The sequence below is a fragment of the Triturus cristatus genome, chromosome 6 (genome assembly GCF_964204655.1).
Source record: "Triturus cristatus chromosome 6, aTriCri1.1, whole genome shotgun sequence".
In the NCBI taxonomy this organism is placed as follows: Eukaryota; Metazoa; Chordata; class Amphibia; order Caudata; family Salamandridae; genus Triturus; species Triturus cristatus.
Window position 1 is genome coordinate 814,404,110 of NC_140589.1, and position 20,762 is coordinate 814,424,871.

Below are 20,762 nucleotides of genomic sequence, written 5' to 3' on the forward strand. Positions count from 1 at the left end.
AGGTTAACCTTAATCCATTACTCCGAGAATTTTTAGTGTTTGGGCGTCTGTCGGGCATTCAAATAAACTGGAAGAAATCGCAATTTTTTCCCCTGACGCCTGCAGTGGGTCGCTTTCCTCTGGACTACCCGCTGGAATGGTGTGAATCGGATCTTAGATATTTGGGGGTCCAGATCTCCAAGGATCGAGAGGAGACGTTGAGGTTGAATTATGGTACGGCCATGACTCGGCTGACAGAGGATGTGACTCGTTGGGTGTCTCTCCCACTCTCCATGGCGGGTAGGGCTTCGCTTATCAAGATGGTGGTATTACCCCGTTTTTTATATTTTTTCCAGAATATCCCGTATTATCCGGGGGCGTACTTCTTTCGCGCATTGCGTACAGAATTACTGCGGCTGTTCTGAGCTGGTAAGCAGCCAAGATTGGCGTGGTCGGTTATCACTCGGCCATACGCATCTGGAGGGTTTGATGTTCCCGATTTTCTCACGTATTATCTGAGCGCACAGGCTCAATTTGCATACCATTGGTTTGCACCTGCGCCATTCCTACCACAGCTGGCGGTGGAGGACTGGCTATCGCGGCCTCTGCCACTGACGGGGGTCCTTCAGGGCTCCAGTCGCGCCTTTGATACACTATACACTACGGTGCCGTGCACGGTGGATGCGTGGCAGCGTATACTACGTCGCATGGCGCTCAGCTTCATGTATGCTCCGACGCTGCCACTGGTTTATCACCCGGACTTGTCGTTACTGCAGGAAGGAGGGTTTCAGGGGATGTGTGCCAGAATAAAAATGCGGCACTGGGGTGATCTCTTCGCTAATGGACGGCTCAAAACGAAAGAACAATTCTTTGAGGGCTATCGGCCTACCCCGTTGGATGTTTTTTACTATATCCGGCTGCGGCGGGGGCTGCGGAAGATACTACCAGGCTTCCCGGGGGAACCAGAAGTAGTGCGGCCTTTACAAATGCTGCTTACGTCTTCGGATGGTAGGCACTTAGTCTCCCAATTATACGGCAGTATTCGGGCACACAGTGGCACCATGGAATGTAGGGCACTCCAGCAATGGAGACTTGAGCTAGGCAGAGATATCACAGATAAGCAGTGGACGTATTGTTGCGAGCTCACCTCCCAGATCTCCTCCAGTAGCAGACTGCGTATTATCCATTACAAGTTTTTACAACGTATGTATTATACGCCAGCTAAGAAGTTTAAATTTCGTCTATCAGACAGTGACAGATGTGAGAGGTGTCAGGCGGAAGGGGCTGACTTCATGCACTTGGCATGGCTGTGTCCGAGAGTGGCGGATTTCTGGCTACAGGTACATTCGGCACTGAGGGTCATGTTGGGAGATGTAGTGGAACTCGATCCGCTGGTGATGCTGCTGGGCTACACGGTATCAATACCTAAGTTGACGCGCAAACTGGGGAACATTGCTCTATTGTTAGCGAAGCGGAGAATTGCGTGTCGCTGGGGTAGGGGGAGAGCACCGAAGTTCAAGGAATGGATAGGGGATCTTTTACACTGTCAGGAGCAGAGTGCTATCTACGCTGAGACGCAACCATTAACTAGCAGAGCCAGTGACATTTGGGACCCGTTCAAGGAGTATTTGGCGGCGTATACCGCCTCCACGGAGGGAGAGAACCAGGAATCGGTTGAAGGTGGCCCTGGAGCTGGTGAGTTTACCTAGTAGGGGGCTGCAGGATTGTCATTACTGAATGTCTTGCTGATGGAGTGTGTTGGGGGGTTGTGACCCGGGACGTCTGCACCTAGGAATTCCAGGTAACGCACCTAGGAGATACGCCAGAAGATTGAGTTGCTCCGCAGCTTGCCCGGGGTCCATGGTACAGTGTATAACACTACTGATATATTGGAATGACAGGGATTTGCCGCCGGACCTCCGGGTTGTCGGCCTCAAGGCTGTGTACAGGGTGATAAACCGTAATGAGAAATGTCATCTGGAGCCGGCCCGTGAGGTTGTAGGCGTGTAATGTATGACTGTGTCAAATGCTAATAAAGGTTTTGGAACTTTAAAAAAAAAAAAAAAAAAAAAACTGCCTGCCTTGGTCTGTTGGCATATATACCCCTTAAGGACCTGAGAAGTTTCCTGTTCGAGAATTTAGCCTGCTTAAAGATTTTTTTAAAAAGTGGATTATGATCACTAAATTAACTGGGCAATATACTGAAATTAAAAATCATAAAAAGCGAGACTGACACAAAAATGAAATGTTGGTAGTATACAAGGATAAACACAGTTAACCAACTTGTCCAATGTGAAACCAAGAATATAACTATTTGAAACAGCATTTAGTTCTGTGCTCTCCTTAGTGTAGTCTATACTTAACCCCTCCGCAGCCGTACATTTAAACATAGCGTTGGTTGGGCCAAGCGGGCTCTCTACCGAATAAATGTTAAAATCTCCGGTCAAAATTTGATTACCCAGACCATGCCTTTTATCCATCACTGTATCTATAGCAGAGCTTAAAGTAGTTAGTTTAGATGACTCATTTGAACATGCATTTGCATTATACAAATTCAACAAGACTACAGCAGGAGAGCCAGGCAACATTAGAAAGCTTGTACCAGATGCAATCCTAGGCCAAAAACCTTTATCTTCCCACAGAATTCTAAGGAAATTTAAGTGACTAAACAACATTTGGCCCTCCCCGCCAATGATTCCGCAGCTGGAGCACAATATGTTTTATACCCTTCAAGAAAGAAACAGTTTGACTCTATCCATCTTTCTTGGTAACAAATCACATGAAATGTATCCAGTTTAGATCATTAAACTTGGAAGCAAGTCCAGCCACGTTCCAAGACAGCAACAGAAGATCTTGGGGATTATTATTCAACAAGTCAGCAGGGGGACTTACAGAAGAAGGAATAACACGGTTCCAAAAGGGATCAGAATGAACCAGTCACTCGCATGCACAACTAGCATACCAAAGAACAAGTAATTGTATTAGCAATGACATGGTGGCCCATTGACAGTGAGAGATCTGTGAATCATACCTATATCCTGCACCTGCAGGTCAAACGGATAATGTCTGAAACCCCATTATTTAGGTTCCGGCCCGCAAACAACACGACTGCAAGGGGGAAGTGTCAATTCAACTCCCCTGCAGTGACACACTATGCTAAGCTGCCCACCAAACACAGACTGTTCCAAGATGGCCACCAAATACGGACACTATTTTAGTATATATATTTCTGAGACTAGTCCCTTCTTGTCAGGTAATTCCTGGACAGGGTCCAGCCTCTCCCTATCAAGTGAGTCCTTTTCAGAAACCAGCCACTCCCTGTCAGGTGGTTCCTGTTCTATCAGTATATAAAAAGCCTCTGTTTTAAAGGGAAAAAAGTGCATCATATTTCCATTGCCCTGTCCTAAAAAGGCAGCCAATCAGGTGTATATGTTTATTCTCTGTCTAAAGTGTGAAGTTACTGGACAACTTTCCTGTTTCCTAAAATCATCATAGATTTGTTAGTTACATTATGCATCATCTTTAAAAGTGAAACAAAATGTTTCAACAACGAAAAACATAATTTAAGAATGGAGTACGCTGACATAACTTCACCATTTTGTACTGACCCAGAAACAAATATGTATGTACATCTCATTTTGGTTCTGTTCGCGTCCTGTTGAAATGCATCTTCACCTTTAGGTCTGGCTTGACAACACTTCTGTCTGCAAAACCAATTGTTACCAGTTCTTCAAATATACACTGAGTGGGCTCCAGATCCACCCAGCAGTACTTCTCTCATCCCATGCTATTGGTAGTTTGTTGTATCCTTCTACCTCCTAACGAGTACTTGCATTGTAATGCAGGAGAAACAATTTTACATCTCAGAAGTACATTGAGTCATCAAACATAAAATTCTTAATCGCATGGTATATACAGAAACATTTTTTTCTGCTTTCTTTCTTCATAGCAGCAAGGCTTTTTTAAGTTTTTCAAGGCTCAAGGTGCCAGCCAAACCTACTGGCTATTCCAATACTTGTTTGTCTTCTATGGGTGATTTATTTTTAGACATGCCGTTACTTCCCGTCACGTTTAAGGGTTTTAACACAAAGGTATGTTATCAATCAGTGTTCTTATAAAGCGTAACTACTCACCTGTGAGGTCTCAAGGCGCTGAGAGGGGGCGAGGGGGTGGATCTGCGGTTCAGTCGAAGAACCATGTTTTGAGGGCCTTCCTGAATTGGGGCAGCGATGGCGATTGTCTGAGGTACAGAGGCAAGGAGTTCCAGGTCTTTGCAGAGAGGGAGGAGAGGGATCCCACATCTTCCAAGCATCTCTGATGTGGAAGTAGATTTTTGATTTGTCCTTTTTGTGCAACATTCAACATTAGAAAGGTAACAGTTTGCTTGTTGCATTGAGTTTCACACAGCTCTCCAAAACAGCATTTGGTGTTGCTTTTGATCTGTGTGAGCTTTAAGATGTTATGATGGCATCTGCAGCTTATATTTCATATGATGAAGTGTGAGGCAAATACAGCAAGCCTCTAACTATACACAGTTTACTGGGCAGCAAAACATCATAGTTTCAACACACGTGCATGCAGGAAGACAGGCAGGACAAGCTTCCAGTAAAACAATTTAAATATTTTTACGAGCAACTGCTCACTGGTACTTAATGAGAAGCACTGAAGGCCACCGATTAAGGTTCCTGGGGCTTACAAATGCCTAATGAATGCTGCAGGCTTTTGCAAAAGATTAACATCTAAGATATATAGAAATATAGATGGGTAACAGTGAATACGCGGGAATTCTTCACCAAGGGTTTCTCAGTGGCATCAAATGGAGAGCAAAGCTCGAATTATCTACCCAGAAGTGAAAAACATCCCCCGTTATTCTCTTTTTACCCATTTATAATTGTATGCTATGTATAGGCCCCAAACTCAACTGCTTCGGACTTCAACTGCTACTCAGGGACAAAGGAGTAATGGGCAAGCAATGAACTCTCCTCCTTGGCCCAAATGAAAAACATACATAGCCTACTGCAATCCACCCCTACCACAGGCTGTGGCATCTCTTCCTCTCAGCCCCTCCGATCCAGATATTCATGTGAAAGTCTTCCAATGGAAACCAAATACAAGAAAACTATTAAATACAGCGCCACTCACCACAGTAAGGAGATAATGACCAACACTTATCTTGACTCCACTTATATTGACCGAGTAGATACAACTACATGGTGACCAAGGGTTGATTAAAAAAACGAAATAAACTGTCAAATCTACTCTGCATAGACATATGCCTATAATTGGAGTATGTAGCCCACTTCTTATGAATTCACAAAATTCTCTTGGGGGGGCCCATGAAGATCTAAACAAGTCACAGATTTCTAACTTCACTCCAAATCCCTAATAGAGAAACTCTTTCCACTAACTCCCTCTTGAATTTTGATGTTGTCCTTTTACCAGAACAGAAGAACACTTACTGCAGCCTTTTTCTAGTACATTTATGTGATTCCAGGGTGAAAATGGCTAACGCTACATGTGTGTGAATACCTGCAAAGCAATTACGTTTTTAAACTCCTGGAAAAGTCTACCATACCATGAGGATATGCTGTCATGATCTGACCACTGGGGAGTTCCTCTTGCGATCTGACCATTGGGGAGCACCTCTTGCCTGAAAGATCAGCAGATGGTGGACATTGAGGTAGGGCATTAAGCTCAAAGGTGGTAGCGTGGCCTGATGCTCAGCAGCACAGATTCTGCAGTGAACCCTGGCACTCCCCACTGATGGAGGGAAGGATAATTATTGACTTGGTGAAGTGTGGTGCAGCAGCCAGGGCAACTGACTTAGGAGCACAGGGCTCACTGTTCGATCCCCAGCTCTGGCGGCAGATCAGCTCAGCACCCAGCGCCTTGAGACCCGTAAGGGTGAGTAGTTTGCGTTTTACAAATACCGGATTTACGATTTTATTCACGATTTTTGGTCGGACAGCAGATACCGATGATTGGCATGGGCCCTGCCATCTTGCTTACTGCATCTCACATATCCTCTTGTGTCTTTTGAGGATGCCATGTTAGATTTTTACTATCCCAAGAAGAACCAGGCCAACATACTGGTTTCAACCAACACAACACAATCCTAGTAATGGTAGATGCCATATTGAAAGTAAAAATGGCTGCCTGCTAATGTCAGCGACTGCAAATCCATTCCAATCCCCATAACTGCAAAGATATGGGACACCACTCCAGAGGTACTCCTGCTTCGATGGTGTTATTCATGGCAGCATAGGCAGCAGATAAGCCTGGGAAGGATTAGCGGCAGCTCCATGGCAACAGGCATTCCCGCCTAAAGAAAAAGCAGGCTGTATGCCACGACATTTAGTTCTTTAACCCAACTACCCATAAACAAACTGCCTTGAAGAAACGGATTATGCTTGATTGTAACTTGTAACTTGAAATCAGTCTCAGAAAAATATATTATAATGAAACCAAAGTATTTATGTTATTGTTATTATGTAAAGAAGTGCACAGACACCCATTGGGTCTAGTTTACACTTTATATAACTGCTAACTAAATAAAATTTTGTACAGCCAACCCCGACCAACTGTGCCAACACTCCCATTTATGCCCTTCCTAACCATAATATTCAGGCCCATTTAGTCTCCAGTCAACCTACCCACCATCCTGCTGGAAGTACACAAGGAATAGGGGAAGAAGAAGCAGCTGCACCTTTGGAGATGAAGAACAAACTGAGCTGGGGGAATCAACCCTGAAAAACAAGGCCATACAGGTACAATACAGCCATGTCTCCAGGCCTTCCCAGAAACTCTGTGACCTGAACAGGGAAGTACAGAAAACAGAGAAGAAAAAAGAACAAGGCCAGCTCGATACCTGGAGACATTAGATCCTCCTCCACACACCTCCCAATGCCCTGCTATGGACCATGGGTACAAGATAGTAAAGAACATAAGTCCAAGAGGGATAGAGGGCTAGAACAACATACCGCTTCCTGCACCAACCAACCAAACACAACCAGACACAGGGAAATCCAAGAAAAATACTACAATCCAGAGCTGAGTGATGCTGACCACACCCCAGATGAGACAAAAGACAGCAATGACAGACTTCCAAAACTAAAGGAAGATAAACTGTGTGGCCGTCCCGGACCTATTCTCGCACCCAGAGAGTCTGCAAACCCTGCTGCCTGCGCATGCTGAGTGGAGTGTCAGTCAATCACGCACCACCAGATCAGCATGCTCATTATTATCGTTATTATTGTCAATTTTTTAGACCACGCGATTACTCAAGGGTGTCCTGGTGCTTAGAAAGATAACTCACTTTGTACACCTAATGCATAAAATCAAGAAAGGAAAACTGTTGAGTTCTGGATGAAAAATTAGATGAAAAGGTGGATTTTTAGAGCCCTACAAAATTTTAAAGTATTAGTTTCCAACCGTAGTTCAATTGGTAGTGTATTCCACGCCTGTGCAGTGACCACAGAAAAAGTGAGTCCTCCCAGTCTTGTCCTCTGATGTTTAGGTACAATGATCAGACAGGCGGAGGAAAAATGAAGCAGTCTAGATGGGATATGTTTTTTAAATATGTCAGAAATGTAGTTGGTTTGAGCTGCTGGATAAATGGGCCCATGACACATGCCAAGGGCCTGAAACCACTATCTGTTCTGGGCAGGAAGCCAATGACTGTCAAATTTTCTCATACTAAATATCAATCTGGCAGGCACATTCCTAATCAACTGCAGTCTCTGCATAAGATAAGCAGGGAGACCAGCATACAGGGTGTTACAATAGTCTAACCTACTAAGAATCAAGACTTGTATTAGCAGCTGCCTGGAATATTGAGGAATAAATGGTAGGAATTTTTAAATATATTTTTAGGAAACAAGTGGACCTTATCTTGTTAATATGGTGCTCAAATTAAAGTTTATTATGAAAGAGAATATCCAGATTGCGGACAGAAATTGCCAGTTCAGGGCACTCCCTTAACGTCTGAGGGATTACCAAATATCAACACATCGGTTTTATCTGAATTTAACCGCAGGGAGTTTGCGTTCATCCAACAAGCCACCTTTGCCAGGTATCTTTTAATTTGATCTTGAAGATGTTTAAGATTGCCTTCCATGCGGATGATGATTCGAGTGTCATTAGCAGTACAATGAAATTTAAACCCCGAACAGTAATCAAAACTGCCAAGGGAGAGGCATATATGTTGAAAAGATCTGGACATAGGGCAGATGCCTTGGGACCCCACAGGGTATATCTTTAAAATCTGAACGGAATGAAGCAATCTGACCGACCTGAGTTCTATTTTTCAAAAAGGATTCAAACAAGTGTAGCTAGTTATCCCATAGGTCAATAGCATTTAATCCTTCCAGCAGGACAGCATGTGAAACTGTGTAAAAGGCTGTGGACAGATCAAGCATCATCCAAGATCATGCAGATGTCATTGACAGCCGCCATAACCACTGTTTCTCTTCCAAATACGGGTCTGAAATCAGATGGATATTTATTGAGGACCCCATTTTTCTCTAAATAACATGCAAGTAGCATACTCGGCCAACTCTCTAAAATGTTTGTAAAATAAAAAGGAAGAAGGGAAATAGGTCGATAGGTTGAAGGGGTATTTGGAGGGTCTACAATCTCCTACTGTAAGAGTGGGGTGTCTAATGCTGCTTTGCAAAATGAGGGAACGCCACTCGCCAGAGAATTGTTACAGATTGTTATTAGTGGGGTAAATGTGGAGGCTAAATCTTTAAACATTTTAAGAGGACAGGGATCAAGTGATGATCCAGAATTAATAGTGAAGATGTTCACTACCCTGCTGGAATCAACTGTTTCGCTGTCAACATGTGCAAGATGATCTTGCCCTCGCAGGAGGACAGAGATTATTCCACTGATAATGGGCACCGAGGCACAATTACTTCTGCAAGGCACCAAGTTTGTGGCCAGAGTTTCCCCAAATGTATGCCACTCTTCCCTCCAAAATTATGCAATGTGTGGGCATGCACAGAATCTGTGAGTGTACACTTTCCACTGCACCTCCTCCAACATGTGGTGCAGCGAGCTCTCTCAAAAGTGTGATTGTAGAATAAAGTGTAATATCATCAGTAGAAGATCTTGTTTTAACATTTGCTTCCCTCCTCTGAGTGAGGCAAGATTATTAGGGCCTAATTTATAGTTTGGCCAATGAGTTAATCCATCACAAATGTGATGGATATTCCGTCCACCTTATTACAAATGCCATAGGATATAAATGCACTGGAAATAAGGCCGTCAGGACACCCGTCCGGTCGCCAAATTCTAATTTAGGCCCTTAGCCTTCTCCATAGTGTCACCTCACTGATCCAGATCTAGATCTAGATGCGTTCTTAGCTCTTTTCCAAACCCTTCTAAAATAGGGCTTTGACTCAATCATGCCTGCACTGAGAGCACTATATTGTTGTGGGATTATAGGGATTCCCCTGAGGAGCTTGCTAGCATCTGTTCTCTCAAATGCTGTTTACTGTCTTGTTGCTTCTATTTTATTGCTGGGTTATGTCCCCAATGCCGTAAGTGTGGTTAACTGATTCGTCTGCTCTGTTCCAGCCCAAAGCATTCCTTTGCTTCACAAAGATCTGTATCTGTTCTTACGGGTATGGGTCTCTAAGGGCTATACACCCCCCCCCTCCCTCCAAACGAAAACTCTTATGTTCATGGCCAGTGTAAAATCAGTATTAGCCAACTGTGGCAAAAACGGCGCATATCCATAAACGATCCCACTTAATTAGGGGTGCCCTTCACTCTAAAGAAATATAAAGTTTCAGATCCTGCTGGGATTTAGGCAGCCACAACACCTCCCATAGTGGCCTTCCACATAGCATGTGGTCGATCAAGCACCACCTCTTGTCTTTCTCACACTTGATCCGGTCATACAAGTACAATAATAGCTTTGCTTGGTTGTTGCTTTCTCAGTCCTTTGGTATCCTATTCTAGGTCTCTTATTCTGACATATGAAATCTGAATATACTCCTCGCAATTGGACCAGAAACTCCTTCCAAAAACTCAATTACTTTGACTTACGATATGGAAGATGTTGAGAACGACAGAGATCTTTATAACCATTATATAGTCTACTCAATAGATTGTTTGATATTTCCAGTTAGGTAGCTCTATTTAGGCTACCTTTTGTAGTATTCTAGCATTGGCCTCTCTGGTTACCTCCAATGTGGGTATTAGCAAGATCATCAGGTACTCAATTGGCTCATATAACCAGCAGAAGTGGGTAGTTGCCTCCAAGGTCAATAATGAGTCCATTCGCAGCCAAATGCCGATTCCTACAGAATCAGTGAGGTTAGCTTGGAATCCTGAAACTTGTTGGTGTTCTTTCAATTTGGTGATAATCCTCAACATGGATGTCTCAGGGTCTGTGACTGACAGCAAGATGTCGCCTGAAAACGTCACCTTGAAGACGTCGCTCCCTAGCTTGATGCCTCTGATCTGGTTGTTTGCTTTAATATGATTGGCTAAGGGCTCAAGTGTGAGAGCAAACAGAAACGGCAATAGAGGAATACCATCTTGTTTCCCTCTCCTCCGCACATCTTTAAGATGTAACGTTTTTAGTAGAGGCATCATGAAGCGGGCGGTCTCTGCTAAAAACTACTGTCTTCGTACTGCTGTCTTCAATGCACCACAGCCCTACCCAGCTCTTGTGTATCACTGGCAGTTAGAAAATAGTGAGTGCATTTGTTCACATTCTTCAGTGCTAGAGTGTTTCACTTCATGGCTGTGTTCAGGCGCAACTCATCCCAACTCTTCCTCTTGTTTGTAAGGCCACTTGAGTGCCCATGTATCCTGCCATGATCTGACAGGGACTTTGGGCCTTGGTTCACTTCTTTGTCTGTAAGAGTTCTTTCCCTATCATTATGTAATTAATTATGTATCTTCCAGGTCTTCGACTAGCATAAAATAACTGTGGTACCGCCAAAATAGCATTGCATTTTGTCAAGGACCCTGTTTATGACGACATTTAGGTTGCCACCACCATGACAGGGCGCGAGGTGCAGGTTATCAAAGCATGGGCCGCTTCTCACAGGCAAAGCTCCTTGCCCTTTTTTGCAGTATACAAGGACACCAAGGCCAAGGGAGGTCATCGAAATATGCCTCCGTTGCTACTCGCCTATCTTCCCTGTCCTGCGTGTGTTCCTCCTATATCAGCCCCAGACTGTATCTCAAAACAAATGCCACCCAGCATGTAGCAGGAAACTGCGGACAAAACTGTACACTGTAGCATTTTGAGTAGTCACTGTAGGTCACTGCTCAGTACATGAATCTCTAGAAGTACACATACTTCTGTGCCCAGCTGTGACCGCTCATGTAATTTACATAGGCATTTTGGGCGAGCATTTGCCTTCTAATATTGTAGGATATGATCATGAACACCATGGCTTGGTGTGTATGATATACCTATGTCTCCCCATATGGCCGGCTTCTATATCTATCTTATGTGTTCCTGATACGAGACCTCTCCTTTCCTCCCCCGGCCAGAACCAGACTCCCCATTCCCAAAACTGTCCTACCACCTTTCCCTCCCCATGAGCCCTAGTCTCTCACTACTGAAACAGTAACCCCCATCTAGTTCTAACAATCCTTTATAAGTGCAGTGAATGTAATGTAACTGAAAAGAAGACAGCTCAAAGTGGATTTTGTTTCCATTGCCTCCTAGATGAACATGTAACTTGCCATGGCCCTACCAGTATCAGGCACCATTGGGGCCACTCTGCAACCCACCCCAGGTGTACTCAGTATTATCTGACCGTTTTAACTTAGTATGGCCCTAGCCCAGATCTTCAAAAGTTGTCTCTCATATGGCACTGCGTAGGAAGCATAGTTTGCAGTGTGTGGAAGTGTGTTCTGCAAGCTTTCATTGTCTGTTCTCTCCAACTTGGTTCTCTGGACTGGTCGCAGTTGCTTCCTATAGACACTCAATCATCTCCCTGCATTTGGCATCCTGCTTCGTCTTTCACAGGTCAACTTCTGCAGCACTAGCTGCCAGATATGGAGACCTCAATATCCCAAATTTTGCAAGCCACCGTGAGGGAACTCAAACATACACGATTTTGCCATTTGAATGTGATACGAAATGGGCAACCTTATCTGGGTTTTATATCCTGTATCTTTATGAAATCAGTTGCTGAATAGAAGCTTTATCTTTTTTTTGCAGGGTTATGAGGGTTAGGTTCTAAAAGATATGCATGCCAAGCCCACTGTAAGAATACATGTTTGTTCTTTCTTCTTCCTGAAAGATGTGGATGCATACAATGATATCTAAGGGAGTTGTCTTTCCTGTCTGCCTCATTGTCACCTGGTGTACTCTGTTCTTACTTAAGGGCATGCCACCTGATTGCTTCAAAACTGCATCCCTGACACTGACCTAATAAGTGTTTAGCCATGCAACAGTTGCATAACTAAATACTTATAAGGTTCCAAAAGCGAGACCTATGGGCTATGCCAATGCTTATTATAATTAATGGCAGGCTTACCTTTTGAGACTCATAACCTGAAAGAGGATGTGCTGTCAGTACAGAGGTCCTTAAATTTCTAGTGGATGCCAAGTGCTAAGAAAGAACACTTACCTATGGTGAGGAGTGGAGTTGGCACGAAAGGTTAACTTGGGGTTAAGCATTGGCTCACGGAGAACATCAAAGCGGCCGTGCGGCCACGTAAGTGAAATAATCGCGAACAAACATCAAAGCAGCCGTGCAGCCGCGAAAGTGAAAGCGATCGCGATCAAGCGCGGCACGTGCCCGCGCACATGCACTGTAGCTCTAGGCTGGCCATGGTAGCACTTTTTTGAGCCCTCACAAAAAGTCTCGCCAGACCAACGCATGCGCTGGGTCAGGCGAGACCTAAAAAGGTTTGACCTCCATACTTTCTGGCCAAATCTCCCCTTGGCTGCCAAGTAACTCCCTTTATTCATATGTTTTTCTGGCCTGAGAGATCTTCAAAATCTTCTGGCTTCTCTTGGAGTAGTACATTTTGTTACTCCAGGAATAGAACTGGAGTTGTGATTTCTTTTTGGTCAAGGGTATGCTCACCCAATGTTTCTTCTTTCAGGTGCACTCGGTTTTCAAACTCAGAGATGTATTTGTTCACCTCCTTTAAGTTTTGATTCAGCTCATCTCCAATGCACCTATTTCTCTCTTGATGTTTATGACGAAATCTTTCAGGAAACTTTCTGTGATGTCTTTAATCATTTTCTCAAGTGAGCAGATCTTGCTGCACTATGATTGTGCTCTCTTGCTTCCCACCACTGCCATCAATACCATTGTGTTCTCTACTGTCTTGGAAGTAATTTACTGTGGAGTCTTTTTCCCATCCTTTTGCTCCGGCTAGGACCGTCTCTGCTTTTGAACTGCCTTGTACTGATACTTCTTTGGTCCAGTCACTTTCGGCAGGACACCACCTTGCCTCAAACACAGTCTTGTAGTTTCTCCAATCTCAAGAGGACACAACTCAAGGTTGACTTCCCTTCTCTTCCCCAATTCATGGATTAACTACTCCATGTTGGAAAAGCTTGATGTTTCCACAATTTGCTACTTCTGGGTGTGGCGGCCTGGTAATGATTTGTTTAGTGGAGTCTCTTCCTTTCAGTCACCAGTGTTACACCCACTTCTCTGCCGGTTATATGATAATTGTGCCCCACACCATCTCCACATGCAATTCTTTAATGACAAAATGAATCTTCTCTAATCCTCCCCCCCCACCAATCGCAATAGGTGGTCACAGCCGGTTAATTCTGCACCTCAGGTGGTGCAATCCACAAATCCTTTGGCTCCCCTAAAGGTCCGTCGCCTCGAACCCCTCAATCTACCAGGATACCACGACTACCAGGTTCTGCCCTATGAGTCACCAGCCTCTGGAACCTGAGGCCTACTGCACTCCAAATGTCGCCTTACTCACCTTTTCGCTGATACCTTCAAACCATAGCTGCTCCAGCAGGGCCAAAACCTCCACTACCTCCTCATGACTGGGCTCCACTGCAAAGGATGCTGCAGTGAAATTTCTCTCTTCAGCTCTATGCTGTCAAGCAGCTCTCTCTCTCTGTAGGCCGCTAATCCTTTCTGGACCTTGCAGCCTATACAGGACTCACCATCCCTGGTCTCTATACAGGCTGAAACCATTGTTGCTGTTTACAGCTCCTGGACACCTTGAGGTGTTTTGGGTTCACACCTCCACGCTTCCAGCGAGGGACATGGACATTCTTCAAGCCTCCACTGTCAAACAGAGGTTTCTAGGGCACCCCATCTAGTCACCAATAGGTATGACTTTGACACGCTGTTAATTTCCCGTGTCCAGAGTTCCTGTCGAGCCAGGAGTGTACTTTTCCCCTGTAATGGGCGAGAACCTCCCCAACTACACATTTGAAGAAATGTTGCACTTGACTCTGGCCCCCTTCCCCCACATCCCGTTTTATTAGATGCATGGCTTGTTTCTCTAAGCAATATTAATTAATCTTTCTTTTGTGTGTACACACTGGAGTGATGATTAGCATTGTAATACTTAAAGTAAAAGCTGCACGGACGAGGCGTAGACTTGGAAGAACTATACAATAAATTTAAATCTTGCCTTTCAGTCTAGCTTTTACCTGTTAGGCAACACCCAGCCTCTCAGCCATAAATCATTCAATTTGTTTTTCATGTTTTACCATTTTATAGGTTTATGGGCATAAATATAGAATTATCAATTATACATTATGGAAACACGTTTTCTGTTAGTTCTAATGCATTTCACAAAAACAGCAATTTGTTTGTATATGTCTCGTCTGCCCCCTGTACAACTGGAACTGGTGTAGAGACATCAGTGTGATTCACCCCTCCACTAGACCTTGCCTACGTCTTCACCCATTATTTACATTAGACCTCAGAGTTCTTTCCATGGGCCTCAAATCTTTTCAAACTTTTTAGGGCACCCCCAGATCTCAAACCCCATCTTTCGGCACTCACAGCATTGGTTTGCAATTCCTCTGCTTGGTTAGTGAGTCAATTTGTTGATATCTTAGCTGGAGAAGACAGAAAATAACAGGACAGTACAAATGAGTGACCTTTATCTAGATTGGGATCTTTTTGAAATAAAGTCCAGGATACATAGTTGATTTTCTGCACACATTTAGGAAAACCTTCTGCAGACATTTGCTGGCACAGAACCATAACTGAATGACAAGTGTATTAAAATATGTTGATGCAACATGTGAGTGAGCTTTCATACTGTACTGTCCCTGTTTGGCTCAACATGTCAAATTGCAAGAATATAACTGTACAGAGATGTGGTAATGATAGACTTTAGTACAACTATTTCCAAAAGGGGAATTTATTAGGGAAGGTCATTAGGTCTGCCATCTCATTTGCATGTGCTATTTCACACTATCTTTCAAGATCTTTCAATAAAAACACGAGTAAAAACACTCAGAATTGACTGTATTCAGTAAGGTTGACATTTGTGTAAATGTTATCTATGCATACTACCTCTTTCTTAATTAAAAGTACTTGAATTTGTATGGAAAACAGACTGTAGCTACTTAACATCTAACATAATGTTATTTATGATACAAGGAGACAACTGCCCCATTTGGATTTAACTTCCTGCTTTAGCCCAGCACTGACTAGTGTTTTAGCAATAACTTAAATCAAAACTAGGCTAACAGTAGACTACAGTAAACTGGTTTATAGTCATGCATAGATATTCAAAGAACACCAATTATGATTCACTTGTTTTATACATTTTGCTAATACCCTACAGCTGATAGGTGTACGAACTTCAAAATGAAAACAGTTCCATTTGTTACCTGCATGGCTGTGCTGAAGTTCCTGCAAGGCCTGGGCTGTGCCACATCCTTGCTCCATTGCAGTGGCGACTGGCCTTTTAGGAGGAGTAGACCCTCTTTCGACAGTGGAGCTGGAGTCCTCCAGGGCGTCTTTCAGCTGCTGGATACTCCTGTTCGCCCGTTCTGAAAAAGTATTTGAAACATAATTAATAACAGATAAACATGTATTGGGTTTGGCTTCCTGCTCAGTAAGGCAGCAGGGAAGTAAGATTCTTGGGTGGCGCCCTATAAACATTGCGAGGGACAGCACAACTCTTGTCTGTATCCCAGCCTTAAAGTTTCTCATCTCCGTTTCAACGTGCTACTCCCCAGTATCCAGTACACACTCCTGAGATTTCTGGAGCGCTTCATAAATATAAAAATACCTCAAATAAATCCATCACTCACAGGCCTTTTGTCAAACCATCATTTCGCTTTGAATTTGTTTCCTCACAAGCTCCCATGTTTTCATACCAAACTCTAAAGAAGCATCCATAACCAAGGTGGTGATGATACATAAATACCCATAAAATAACTAACAGACAAGAAAAGTAATTCGTACAGGAACGCTCTTGGGCGAGGAGTCAACCACAAACTAGATTCTTATTTCAACTTCATTTTATCAAAACCTCCTGTACTATCCATGAATTTTCTTCGGTCACATCCTGAAAGAGACTCCAGTCTCAGAACTCCACATAACTCTAAAAATATAGGGCCGGGATGAACTAGAGGTGGGAATAACATGGATTACTACTAGGGCCCATCATGTCTACTTATCGAGGGGAGACAGGAGACAGGCATATTCCAGACTGGGAGTAGTTGTAGTACAAGGAGCCAAAAGCTACAAATTGTTTGGAAAGAAACTCAAAGAAATTAGCATTCAAGGGTAAGGGCCAGACACATGCAACTGCCTTTCAAGGTGTACTGATCCAAAATCAAACATAATTAAAATAGATGGATCAGGGGTTTATGAGATTCAGTACAGACCAAGCTTGTCAAGCTATACATATTACTACCTCGGCATGATGTGGCTAAATGGGAAAGAATTAGGTTGTGAGACGGAGTAAAAACTGCTAATAGATGGGCAAGACAGACAAGCACATAGAAATAAAGCTTCAGAAGAGAAATGAGCAGAGAGGTCTAATTGCTTTTTGATTGCTGTTGATACGACTTCCTGGCATCAAGCAAATTTTCCTGCTTAGCTGCCAGGTCCCTCAGGGATCTTCATCTAGACTTTATAGAAGGAAATCTTGCTGCCCGGGATGCCAGCGCAGTATTTCAATGATATGAGTGACTGGCTGACAAGAGATGGGTAGATCTAAAATGTCTTTGCTTTCACTAAGGATTGTGTTTTAGGCAGGCCTGGGAATCCCAAGAAACATGGTGCAGGTCAAAGTCCTAAGCGTTCAATGGGTCCAGAGAAGATGCTACAAATGAGCCCTGACGAGACATCGCGGCAAGGATGGGTGTCCAAGATATGCCTTAAGACTCTGATTAGAGAGGTGCTGGGACAAGCAAGTAATTTGGAAGCAGTGTACACTCTACTATAATAATAATAGCAAATCCATATCACCCCTTAAGGTTTCAAGGCGCTGGGGGCCGTCAAGGAAATTAAGTGAGCTATTGCCTAGAGTCACATGATGCTGAGCTGAGCTGCAGTCAGGGATCGAACCTAGATCTCCGCGCTCCGGTGTCAGTCAGTCTGGCCACTGGGCAACACCTCTCCCACAACTAATAGGCATTTTCAGCAGCAAAGATTTCTGCTCCTGGCTTTAATGAGCATTGAGGGAGAGATCCCTTATTTTTTCCATCAACAGAAGACCACTCTGGCGTCCTGCAGTACTTCAAATTCTTCCAGTACATTAGAGAGAGTGTAAAAAAAAGCCACTAAACCTTATACTTGCTGGAGTAGCTCAAGGTACGAAATTGGCTCTGCTAATGCACCACTCCAGGGAAAGGTGGTGTGGTTACAGCATTTCCAGAGGAGCAAGAAGAGGGGAGCTGCTAGAAACTGCAGCCATCTTAATCATACTAGATATATTATAAACAAGTTGCAACTAGTCATAATTTTAAAAATAAATATTGATACTTATGAAGGGGAGGAGGAGTGTTCACCTTTAACAAGAAAGCAGGTGGAAAGAGCAAACGAGGAAGGTTAAGAGCTTTGAAAGGCTTATTATGGTTTAGATGTATTAAGAAACACTGAAACCTGCAAACAAGATATTGAGCATGACAGCGTCAAGCACCACCTCCTCGTCCGGTGTAGGTAACTCCTCAGACATAAACCCCCTTTCGACAGAAGCTCTCCAGTCCTAGCCTTCTGCAGCCAGTTTACTTTCTAGACCACTATCCCACTCACTACAGGCACTGTTCGCTAAGTTGCCAAACTTAAATCAAGGAGCTGCTAATATAGTCTCACCCTTCCAGGGCCAAGAAAAACCAAAAGCCTGTGTACCTTCAGATCTTGTAGCATATGCAAATAGTAGTAGAAATACTTTATTTCGGTTGTAAATAACCATCTAAGTGTACACAAACAAAGTGCAGTAGTACAGACACAAACACATAATACATTAAGCATAATACATATCGATCACATTTAAAGATCTATTGAAAAGAAATAGCGCTAATCATCTCAGTTTCCAACAATAGAATAGTTCCAGTTCATCATCACCTCTTAAGAAAGAACGTCTTAACCGCCTTGTGTACTTTCTCAAGCAACGTTCACTAAGGCAGTATAAGATAGTGTAAAAAATACATAAAGGGAAAGTGCAACAAGTACTAATGTGCAGAAAGAGGGATAGTCTAAAATGCATTTCACTAAAAACAGCAGAATAAAAACAATTGGCTTTAGACTTTTGTTCTCTTGACCTAAGCCTCGTTAAAATGTTTGCCATCTAGGGACACCACATGCAATTTCATAGGTGGCAATATCCTCTAATGGACGCTAAAAAACAATACAATAAGACCATAAAATGACCATGCATAGTGCATATATACTAATGTGCAAAAAACAATTCAATAAAAAAGGCATATTTAGTTAAAACATTATTAAGCAATTATGCGGGACAAATTATAAGATCTTGATTTGAGTACCATTTGCTTGTAAAAGATCGTAAAGGAAGAGATCCATATCAAAAGCGTTTGCACAGACTCCTGGTTAAAGGCGGAGATATTAGTACTAAAAACATCTTGAACACAGGAAAGTGCTTAAAATCTAGAAACAGGGTAGTTAGGGACCTACTTGAGCTATTGGTTATGTATCTCTCATTTATACAGGCCCAGTATCGGGTTTTTATCATCCTAAGGTCGTTTTTACAGGTAGTAGTTGGATCGCCCCAAAGACTCTGCATCTCAAGTTTACCCAGCCTGAGCCAGCCCGAAACAGATTTAACCCATGGGATGTTCCTGGCTCCTGGGGATTTTAGTTGCTCTATCAGTGAGTCATTGTAAACTCCAAGTTCTGGTGTGGTCCAAAGTTGAACCCAATAGACTAGGGTTTTTAAAACGTCCATATCAGCAACTCTTTTCATACCAACATCAAAGTACATAGGTCTAGTAGCATATGCAAATATCTATTTTGTGGCTGGTTATGGATATCTTTGAAGTAGAACTAGTCCTAATGTGTGTAATAGCTCACACAACAAAGGAGTGGCCAGATAAGAGGACTGTGTGTGAGTTAGTAAGAGCCCATGCTCTCTATTACTGCATACAGAACTTTTCTCAAATACACAGTGAAGAAAAGGCAGCATCATCTTCTGTACACATCATGAAAGAAAAAACATTAGCAAAAAAACTACCATCTGTCAAGACTGGTAAAAAGGAGCCATGCCACATACGAAAATGGAAGGAGTTGCTAATAGTGTATTGCTCAGAGAGAAAACGGAGGATCCAGTCAAGAAATTCAGGCCATAAAAATGTATAAAAAAGGCTGATTCATTTAAGGAAAATACGAGCCATGGAAAAACAAATCCATTGCCTCAATTATGGTAGACAAATGGAATGAAGAGCTCATTGATGAGGTTTATAATATAAAAGCAAACAACCAATGCACATTTTCCTTGCCCTATGAGAGCAGACTAGGTTGATCTGTAAATCTCTGCAATCAACTCCCAGTTAACTGAAATCAAGAAGCAACAATGCAATCTGGAATATGAGATGGCAATACAGGATGCCATCTCAGGTATCATACACGATCACCTGAATGTCTACGAGCAAAGACCCATGAATTGGAAGTTACACTTTAGGCCCATGCAAGTCACAACCTGAGCACAAACTGAGCTATCCATGGCGTTTTGTAACAACGGAAGTCTGAGATCAAAACTGTTTATTGGCTATGTTTAGGGAGTAAATGGATAATAAGCCAAATTGTTGAGCTATGTCAACTGCTGTAACAACTATAGATTCTGATTTGCCAGTGAAGACTGCAAAATCATCTGCAAATACTACTAGATGGAAAGGGTATCTTCTCATGTCACAGACTGTGATACCAGCAATCATTGACACTTTAAGAAGAAAACAAGTATATGCAATGCAATAGGTCTCGCATTACTGAAAGTTTAAGCTGTTGGCGTAGCTAATATTAATGCAACACAAATAGCTCAAACTTTCAGCAACGCAAGAGCTTTTGCCTTGCAAATAGATCGCGGCACTCGCGCTTTAGGTTTACACATCTTAAGCTAAAACGCAGGTGCCGCCATTGGTTCAAAAGTAAGAAGTAGAAAAAATCATTTTTTTCTATTTCTTTATCTTTGAAGCAATTGCGGCACCCGTGCTTTAGCTTAAGACGCTTAATGCTAATGTTCGGGTGCCGCGATTGTAACAAAAGTAAACATATAGGGGAAAAAATGGCAGCCAAGCGCTTTTATTTTCTACCGATTTACTTTTGTAACAATGGCTGCACCCGTGCTTTAGCTTTTAACATCTAAAGCTGAAGAGCGGGTGCTGCCATTGT

At 43.0% G+C, this 20,762-nt stretch overlaps 1 protein-coding gene across 4 annotated transcripts in view; it reads right to left on the minus strand.

Moving 5' to 3' along the window:
* Positions 1-20,762, minus strand: part of SDCCAG8 (SHH signaling and ciliogenesis regulator SDCCAG8) — a 1,515,443-nt gene that overhangs the window by 1,436,325 nt on the left and 58,356 nt on the right. For all 4 annotated transcript variants that reach the window (XM_085611405.1, XM_085611403.1, XM_085611406.1 and 1 more), the window contains exon 2: positions 15,794-15,955. In XM_085611405.1, coding sequence (XP_085467531.1) covers positions 15,794-15,955 — 162 coding nt within the window. The remainder of the gene's footprint in view (positions 1-15,793; positions 15,956-20,762) is intronic.